The sequence below is a fragment of the Branchiostoma belcheri genome, unplaced genomic scaffold (genome assembly GCF_001625305.1).
Source record: "Branchiostoma belcheri isolate BF01 breed outbred unplaced genomic scaffold, Haploidv18h27 scaffold113, whole genome shotgun sequence".
Lineage (NCBI taxonomy): Eukaryota > Metazoa > Chordata > Leptocardii > Amphioxiformes > Branchiostomatidae > Branchiostoma > Branchiostoma belcheri.
In genome coordinates, this window is record NW_017802525.1 from 1018221 (window position 1) to 1028220 (window position 10000).

The 10000-nt window shown below is 44.3% G+C and overlaps 1 protein-coding gene across 1 annotated transcript in view; it reads right to left on the reverse strand.

Annotated features, from left to right (window-relative positions):
- LOC109462161 overlaps positions 1 to 10000 on the reverse strand; it is a 24975-nt gene that overhangs the window by 5585 nt on the left and 9390 nt on the right. Inside the window, exons 12-25 of the mRNA XM_019758653.1 lie at positions 9783 to 10000; positions 9297 to 9401; positions 8381 to 8608; positions 7868 to 7989; positions 6112 to 6311; positions 5784 to 5906; positions 5032 to 5235; positions 4544 to 4620; positions 4319 to 4405; positions 3665 to 3847; positions 3112 to 3263; positions 2209 to 2459; positions 1585 to 1818; positions 478 to 813 (exon numbers count right to left, since the gene is read on the reverse strand). The exon at positions 9783 to 10000 is cut by the window's right edge and continues 312 nt beyond it. Of these exons, the coding sequence (XP_019614212.1) occupies positions 478 to 813; positions 1585 to 1818; positions 2209 to 2459; positions 3112 to 3263; positions 3665 to 3847; positions 4319 to 4405; positions 4544 to 4620; positions 5032 to 5235; positions 5784 to 5906; positions 6112 to 6311; positions 7868 to 7989; positions 8381 to 8608; positions 9297 to 9401; positions 9783 to 10000 (2520 nt within the window). The remainder of the gene's footprint in view (positions 1 to 477; positions 814 to 1584; positions 1819 to 2208; positions 2460 to 3111; positions 3264 to 3664; positions 3848 to 4318; positions 4406 to 4543; positions 4621 to 5031; positions 5236 to 5783; positions 5907 to 6111; positions 6312 to 7867; positions 7990 to 8380; positions 8609 to 9296; positions 9402 to 9782) is intronic.

The following is a 10000-nucleotide window of genomic DNA, read 5'->3' on the forward strand; positions in this document are numbered from 1 at the left end:
AGCCACGTTGTCAGGGCTGGCCGTGAACGCTGAACTCTCAACCTGTGTACATAATAAACATACAACGTAAGGGCTAATGCCTATCCCTAACCCTAATCCTAACCCAAACTCTAACCCTAACCCTAACAACATCTGCAGGAGTTCTCGTTGGGAAGCCACGTTGTTTGGGCTGGCTGTGAACGCTGAGCTTTCATAAACATAATTAACACACAACGTAAGGGCTAAAGCCTAAGCCAAACCCTAACCCTAACCCTACCCCAACGCTAGCCCAAACCCAAACCCTGACCCAAACCCTAACCTAACCCTTACCCTAACTAACCCTACCCCGACCCTAACCCTAGCTCTAACCCTAGCCCTAACCCTAACCCTAGCCCTCACCCTAACCCTAGCCCTAACCCTAACCCTAACCCTAACCCTAACACTACCCCCAACCCCAACCCCAACCCTAACCCTTACCCTAACCTAACCCAAACCCACCTGTATGAGTTCCTGCTGGCTCTGGCTGGCTGAGACCGGTTCCTTCAGCTCCTGCCGCGCCGCCTTCTCCTTGTTCGACACCCGGTTGCGCCGGCCGACAGACACGCGGCTCCGCAGGCTCGACACGGTCGAAAGTGTTGCCAGCGCCTCGCCCTCGGGCTTCAGGAGCGTTGCCATGGTAACGGGGCAGCCGTCGTGCCCGGGCGTCTGGATGATGCCGCGGAGGTGCTTCTCCACGTGCCGGTCCAGACGCTGCTTCTTGTCTATGGAGTAGGAGCACAGGTGGCACTTGTACCGCTTGTTCTGAAGCGTGCCCTCCGCAGGGTCTGTGGGCTGCTGTAAGGATATGTATATCATTTAGATTTGTTACATTGTTACAGTTTGTTACATTAGATTTGCTACATTTTGTACATTCCTTACAGTTTGTTGTGTCATTCGAAGAGGTGGCACTTGTTCTGCAGCATGCCTTCTGTAGGCAGCATGCCTGCTGTAACTTGTGTAATATCTGACGTTTCATTCATTGTATTTGCTACATTGTTACAGTGTGTGTAGTTTAGAAAGAGGTGGTAATTGTAGCACTTTACTCCCTCAGTCTTTTCTGAAGTAAAAAACCCCCAGCCTCTGAACTGCTGCAATTGTTGACTCAACAATGTTTATACTAGCACCTATCCTCTATCTCTATTTCTACGTCCTGACTACAACTCTCTCCTTTTTCTCTCTTTCTCTCTCTCTCTCTCTCTTTCTCTCTCAACAACAACTCACCTGTACAGCATCAGTACTAGTCCCAGCCTGCTCCCCCCCTGTACCAGCAGTGTTGGTAACCCAGGGGTGTTTTTTCTGCATGTGAGCCTGGAAGTTGCCCTTCTGCTTGTACACTCTTCCTTTTCTCTCTCTCATTCATTCATTCCTTCTTTCTACATAACAACTCACCTGCACAGCATCAGTACTAGTCCCAGCCTGCTCCCCCCCAGTACCAGCAGTGTTGGTGACCCAGGGGTGCTTTTTCTGCATGTGAGCCTGGAAGTTTCCCTTCTGCTTGTACACTCTTCCTTTTCTCTCTCCCTCACTCCCTCATTCATTCATTCCTCATTACATGTAAGAACTCACCTGTACAGCATCAGTACTAGTCCCAGCCTGTTCCCCCCCTGTACCAGCAGTGTTGGTGACCCAGGGGTGCTTTTTCTGCATGTGAGCCTGGAAGTTTCCCTTCTGTGTGGCTGTGTACAGACAGTACTGACACTTGAATGGCCTCTCGCCTGTATGCTGCAGCATGTGCTGCTGCAGGCATCGTTTGAACGGGGTGGAGTAGCTGCAGTGTTCACACTTAAACGGCTTGTCCTCCTGCAAGTAAACATGAAGAATCTTTACTACAACTGTTACATGTATAAACTATTACAGCAGCCTGTATAAACTATAACATCATCACCCCTATGCAAGCGCCATCCGTAGCGAAGCCGCATTGCACAAGCATAGCTCATAGCAAAAGCATGATATCACGCTTCACCTCTGACTTAACAGAACAGAAACAGGGGAAGGGCTGCTAGAAGCATGATGTAATTCTATCTATCCGGTTTATCGTCTGTTGTTCCCTGTAACGAGGGTTAGACTTGCTTGCATATCGATGCTGGGGCTTGATGGTAGCTTGCCATTTGCCTCTGCTCTGTGGTTCTTGGGCGCAGCAAATTTCAATTATGTTTAAAGTTATGGTAAGATAAAATTAGATTTTCATACCTTATGAGTTTTCATGTGCAGATACAACCCTGTAGGGTACTTGAAGCACGAGTCACACAGCTGGCACTGGTAGGGTTTGTCGGAGCGGTGTTTGCGAGAGTGGGAGCGCAGGCTGCTCTTGGTGGAACAGCGGAACCCACACTGCTCGCACATGTAGGGCTTCTCCTTGGTGTGCGTGCGCACGTGGATCTTCAGCTTGTCCGAACGCTCGCAGGCGTAGCTGCAGTACGGACAGGTAAACGGCTTCTCACCTGGGGGAGGAATAAAACATAACATTCATGGATTTCAAACTACTAGGATATTATAGCTGTCATTTTTTTCTCAATACTGTAAGCATAGTTTGCTACAATTGTAAAATTAATGAAAATTCAATCAGGCACAAACTACTTCAGACAGGCTTCTCACCTGTAGAGGAACAAAACATAACATTTAGGGATTTCAAACTACTAGGACGTTGTGTATAGTGTCATTTCTTTCTCAATGCTCTAAGCATAATTAGCTAGGACAGCAATCAGGCAAATACCACTGATATCAGTCTGCTATTATCTGGTACAATAAATAAGTTCTGTCTTAGCCATTTCCTTGAAGATAATCCCTCAGTATTGAATATCAAAGCAACTTTGATAAACTCTCTTTTCTGAGATTGGACCTACATGTAACTTTTATATTTACATTCTTTTGCATACAGAAGACAGTTAAGACAGTGGAGTCAAGTATGACAGATAACAAAGACTCTTTCAGTGATAGGAAATTGTCATTTGTTCAAGCCATCTCCTCGAAGATGGCCCTAAAATCTTAGCCATCTTCTCGAAGATTACCATAATGTCTTTTGAATTTTAGACATTTTGTTGAAGATGCCGCTAATGTCCTACAACTCTGAGCCATTTTCTTGAAGCTGCCCACCTGTGTGAGACATCTGGTGTATCTTGAGCTGGTTGGCCCACTTGCAGGTGTAGCCACACTCTGAGCACAGGTAACGCCTCTCATCCTCATGTACACGCTGGTGAACATGCAGCTGGCTCACCTCCTTAGCAGAGTAGTTACACTTGTCACACCTAGACAACAGGACAGAAACTTTCTTAGCAGCATATCTTTCTGTTTTCAACTTGATTTGCACCAAACGATGATCTGAAAAAAGTAAACATAACCTGGGAAGAGGCTGAGGAGGCAGCAGCCACTAGACCTAGATGGTGGATTGCTGCCCAATGTGCCTGTAGGCACAGGAGAGCCTAAGGTCTAAGGTTAAGGTCTGCAGCAAAATCATTACCAAACACAACCAACCTGATTTATTTCATTTATATCTTTAATGAAAAAACTTGCTAAGTTATTTCTAAAACAGTAAAACAGTTTTAAAACATCATAAGTTAGGTAAAAACAGTAACACAAGTAACAGTCAGGGTGTTGTAATGGTAAGTAAACAGTATGCACCAGTATGTACTACATGTAATGTACATACTTGTACGGCGTGGCTGTAGAGTGGACCCTGCGCATGTGCCTGGCCAGGAGGCAGCGTTTGGTCTGTGAGAAGTCACACAGCTGGCACTGGAACACCTTCTCAGGCTTGGGCTGTTTGTGCTCCGCGTTCTGATGCTTCTTCAGCAGCAGCTCATGCCCACACGTGAACTCACACTGGTCACATCTGGGGGGAGGGGGACATTAGAATGAAAAAAACATGTAGCTATACCTATCACTTAGCAAAAAATGCCTTGTGATATTTTCCTATGCTATTCTCATATAACGGTATCTAGCCTTGAAATCAAATCCCTGATTGGGTGTTAACTCTTGCCCAATGACATCAGACTGAAGACAAAACAGAAAAAGGTATTTTTTGCTTCCACCATATGACTACAGGAAAAAAAGGCAGATCATTATCTTCTACATGTAATCTTTGTCCTTCGACCAATGTGGCAATGATAACCCTTGACCTCCTGAACTTACCTGATGCTGTCCCCATCAAGTAATTTTTTACCATGCAACCTTTGCTCTTTGATCAGCCCTCAACCATAGCTTAACTTCCCTCTCCTTTCTTCATATCATAGATCAAAGTTGTAGGTTCTGATAATGTAACCTTTGTTCTCTAACCTTGCTGACCCTTGCACCTTGACCTTACCTGATGTCGTCCCCATCAGAGTGCAGGTCCAGGATGTGTTTCTGCAGGTAGTTCTCGCTGGAGGTGGAGAACGGACACCGGTCACACTTGTACATGGTGCAACCTTTACCCTCTGACCCTGCTAACCCTTGACCTTACCTGATGTCGTCCCCGTCAGAATGCAGGTCGAGGATGTGTTTCTGCAGGTAGTTCTCGCTGGAGGTGGAGAACGGACACCGGTCACACTTGTGGGTCTTGTGAACCTTCTTATGTTCCTTCAGCTCCTCATAGGTGTCAAACTCCTCACTGCACTTCAGACACACCTGGGGGAATGTAGAAAACAGTGGTTGATAATCTGTTTTCTAGATCAGAGGGTTGGAGTTCAAATCCCAGAATACACCTTGAAATTACTGGTGCAATGGCCCAGGGGGTACAGTGTTCACCTTGCATTTGAAGGTTAGATACAGTGAGTTACACATGTCCAGATACCCATGTAAGAATTACTCAAAATTATGGCATATATAATACATTACATGGTGAGAATAAACTCTTAGAGCTCTGTCCTGCTACAAAATGTAACCCAACACCACAGGGTGTCTACTACAGCACTAGTTACCATGGTGACAGACGTCTGGTCCAGGTCATTGACCTTATTTGTTTGGAGAAGAAGAAGAAGAAACAGCAAAAACAATATGTTTTCTTCTGCCAAAGTAAACATAACAAATTGAAGCTACCTTAGCCTTGTGCTCATCAGTGTTGTGTTTCCAAAGCCCGTAGCGACTGTTGGCCACGTAGCTGCAGCCATCGTTCGGACACTTGAGGTCCTCGGGGTCGCGCTTGCCGCGGTGCATGGTCATGTGACGGTTCAGATGGGCCTGGGAGTTGAACCGGCCATCACAGGTCGGACAGATGAACTCCAGGTCACCTGAGTGCATGTTCTGGGCAAGAAAAATGTGCGTATGAAGATTAGAACATGAACAGCTGCGTGGTTAAAAATTCTAATGATCATGAATCAATCGCTGTAATTCTTTCGTCATTAAATCATAAAAAATGACTTACTTTAGCCTTATACACATAACTAGATATGCTACTTTTTTAAGTTCGGTAGATTTTTACTGCACATGAAAATCTATTATCAATGGTAAGAAATCTAAGAGTCTGTATATGTATCTTGGTACACACAGTTCCAGGGAGTGAATTTGGTTCGACCTTTTCTCCCATCTCTCAGTTTTCCTGATCTTGACTTTTTACTTCATTTTACAATCTTTTACTTCAAAATTTCTGAGAATCACAGAAATTGAGTGGTCTGGCAGCCTTTTTGCACTCACCTTGACATGCCTGTTGAGCGAGGCCTGGTCGAAACACCCATACTCACACAGGTGACAGACCTGTTTGACAGGTATCCTTAACATTAAAATCTAAAACACTACTATTACTACAGCCACTACTTAGTTCTTAGCACCAAAACACTAGCCATAGTCCTCACCTTGACATGCCTGTTGAGTGAAGCCTGGTCGTAGCAGCCGTACTCACACAGATCGCAGCAGTGTGTCGGCTGGCCAGAGTGGCACAACTCTACTGATGGACTACTAGCACCTCTACTGTGGGACTACATGTGTACTAGCACTAGTTACATACATAATTACTATTCCTCACCTTGACATGCTTGTTGAGCGAAGCCTGGTCGTAGCAGCCGTACTCACACAGATTGCAGCAGTATATTTCAGGTATCCCTAACATTAAAATCTAAAACACTGCTAGCACTACAGCCACTACTTAGTACTTAGCACCAAAACACTAGCCATAGTCCTCACCTTGACATGCCTGTTGAGTGAAGCCTGGTCGTAGCAGCCGTACTCACACAGATCGCAGCAGTGTGTGGGCTGGCCGGAGTGGCGCAGCTCGTGCTGCTGCAGATGGTGCTGCGTGGTGAAGCCCTGCCCGCACTCCCCACACTTAAACTGACGGGACTCATCATGCTGGGCCATGTGTTCGGTTAGGCGGTACTTCGCAGCTGTAAGAAAAGGGGAAAAGTGTTACACACTGAAAAGGTAACAATTGCAAAGCAAATGCATAATGTTTACCTTTGGACATGGTCTGCTCTGTTAATTCTTTCTCAAACACATTCACATACATGTACTGCCAGTATATGGTGACAGGAGCAGAGCAGACCATTACATTGGAACATTATGTAACCCTACACCAATCACCATGGTGACAGACAACAACAAATCATGTCATTGGCCAGGTCAGAGGTCACCGTTTGGAGAAGAAGAAGAAGAAGAGGAAGAAACTGAGCAAAAACGAAGAGGAAGAAACTGAGCAAAAACAAAGAGGAAGAAACTGAGCAAAAACAATATGTTTTCCTTCGGTTGACATAACCAGAAAGTTAACATTTTCAAAGCAAAATACACACATGTACAGCAATGTCTACCTTGAACATGTTCTAGCCCTACAAACTACTGCTCTGTTTATTCTTGATAAACACATTTATATAGTACTTCTTCTTCATATCCACATACATGTATGTGGTAACCAGTTTCTCTAACTGTCCTGCTACAAATTTTTCATATGTCTACAAGGGAAGCTGTGATTGGCCCCATTATTACATTATGCAGCAATGAAGTGTTTATGGAACAAATTAAGCAATTAATTACCAATCAAATGACCAATTAATCTATAACCTTTACTAATTCCATCTCAAAAACTACATCTTTTTTTCAAGCTTGTCATAATATGGTGTCCAATTCATTTGCCATGTTGGCTGGAGCAAATAAACATAAATACATGATTGTACGGTCCCACGAACAAAATGTGCAGCTTGCACAACCACTACCTTAGAGATATATCTTGCCTATGGTGTTGATTGCACTCTTCTCTACCTGTAGGGTTTCTCATTAGTAAGCTTCAGTCCTAAAGAACAGCAGTGTCTTAGCTGACATGAGGCTGTACTCTATGCAGTAGTGTGGCTAGTGGAGGTTCCACACAGGCTGCCATTAACAATTTAAAGCAGATAGTTATTTTATCTACTAGTAGTTACATCTACATGCACATGTAGGTCCATAGTTAAACCCCCTTTTTTCCCCTCATTCAGACACTTACAGGATTGCTGTAGTCTGCCTAACAGATGATTTTAGATTCACTTACATCCAAAGGATTAATCTAACAGATGTTCAGGTGTTACTAGGCTTCATACTAGTAGATAACTGTCCCAATATCTCAGATTTTGATCCTGTAGCTTGAGTAACTGTTTTCTTGTGTATCTCATTTTCTGGATGGACCTTCATCGACGTGTCCCAATATCTATTGGTACATGTAATAGTAGAAGTAACAAAAAGAGTGTAAAATATGGCACAGAAACTTTCCCTGGTCACTCTTCATTATGAATCTATCATTTTGTATATCATATATTTGTTGCCTGAATTTTCTTTGTTTTTTATGTAAGTTGATGTTCTGCCAAATGTGACAGTAGAAATAAGACCAATTCAGCTTGCTATACATGTACATGTACCTCATGCTGCGAGGCTGATTTTCTTAATAAAACTGTGAGCTACCACCCCTGTAACCCACCTGTCTGGAAGTCACACTCCTGACACTTGTAGGGTTTCTCCCCAGTGTGGGTCCTCAGGTGGGTCTGCAGTGCTCGGTCCTGGTAACATGTGAAGTCACACTGGCTGCACTTCAGGATCTTCCTGCAAGGGGGCAGTGCACACCATCAGTTCCAGGGCTCATTGAAAAGTCACTAAACTTTTGCATTTTTTCAGTCACCTCATTCTTAGTCACTGATGAAAGATACAAGATCTGAAATGTCTGACTTCAGAGATTTTACATTGTTCCAAGTTGCTTGACTCATATTGTATAATGCAGGAAGAATTCTGCGTATTTGCTAATTATACATGTATGAAGCACATTGAGTGCAAAAAAAATACAAAAAATACAACAAAATAGGAACTTCATACAAAAATTCTGGGGTACCATCCAACAATTCATCAACCTAGCAACATGGCAAATTTCCAAGTTGTGAGCTTTAATACTAGATTTTGATAACTTTAATAACCTACTAGTAATAATAACTGAACTTACTTGTGTACATACGGCCTCCTCTTGGCTCCAGGTTTGGGTCCAGGTTTGGGCCCAGGTTTGGGCCCAGGTTTTTTCTTGACTGCAGTACTGATGCTGATGGGCCCCTTGATGCGGTGGTATTTGCGCAGGTGAGTCTCCAGGGCGCGCTCCTGCTTACAGGTGAAGTCACAGTGTTCACACTGCAGCCCTGCAGACCTGCAAGACAGCGCAGCAGGCTCAGTACTCCGCCTGGTGCACAGGAACAGGGTTAATATGAATGCAGTAAAATGGCTGAATTTTAGGTGAAGTTGATAGTACTCGGTACTCCTCCTGCACCTATGAGATGGGGTTAATGAGTGTGCAGGTACAATATAACAAAGTATCACAGACTCTGCTCTTTGCCTGAGCAGCTACATAACAAAGACATTGCAGCAGCTGACTCAGTACTCCTCCTACAGCAAGGAGACAGGGTTAATGGGTGTACAGGTATAAACATGTACAATATAACAGTTTATCACACCACCATAAAGTGTCCCTGACTCTTCCACTCAGCCACACAAGACATACCAGCTAAGTATTCCTCCTACATCAATGAAACATGGTTAGGGGTAACAGGACTATTGTTTACGCTTATTGTTTATGGTGTACATGTTACATGTGTGCTTGCCTGTATGTAGGTATTTCAATATAGTAGAGTGGCAAGAAGTGAGGGGGAAATTGTGTAACCCCAGACTGACGGGAAAGTCGAACCAAAGGTCAGAATGGTCTCCCTACACAGTACAGGCTGGGAGCAAGTGACACTGGGATATGTACAGAATCAGCAAGAAATTCACAATTATGAACAAGAAATTCACAAGAATTATATCCCAGACGTGTGAAATATCTGCTTCCTTGTTGTCCTTGTTACTACAGGTACTACTGAATCAGTGTTCCTCACCTGGGCGTGTATTTCCTCCTCTTGGCTGCAGGTTTGAGCTCCTCGTCCTCCGCATAATCCTGGTCTGCCTCATCATCATCATCACCTGAGTCCAGCAGCTGGTACCTGGGGGGGGGGTAAAGTTTCTTACCTTTAGGGAAAGGAGAACTTACATGCTACAATATAGTTTCGAAAGAAAAAGTTTGAGACTTTAAACTCGGAGGTGCCAGTAGTCAACATTTTTCTGTTGACAATCATGAAGTTAGTTTGTTATAAGGGTTCATGGCAGACTCCCGGGTGACTGTGACCCACGGGTAGAGTCATGTGGTCATTAGAAGTGTGTCATTCTGCTTGAGAAAGACTTTAATATTGGTCAAAATTAGGTGTTTCATCTAAAAAGTTTGGGACAATGTATTTGCTTTGTTCCTTAACACATGAAAATTTAAGAAAATATCTTAAGATGTGTGCCGCGCCCCATCTTGAAGCTAGCAGCTTCTTAAGTCTCACCTCCTCCTTTCTTTCTTGCGCAGGTTCATCTGAAGAGTCTTCTCCCCCTCCTCCGGGGCGTCTTCCGCCAGTAGGTGCTTCGTTAGCATCCGCTTCGTCAGCAGGGCTTCACTCTCACTTTCTGCTTCACTTTCGCTTTCAGAGCCATACTCTACATCGTTGTCATGGTCGTCATCATCTCGCTCCTTCTTAATGGCCGCCTCAGCTCGGGTTTCACC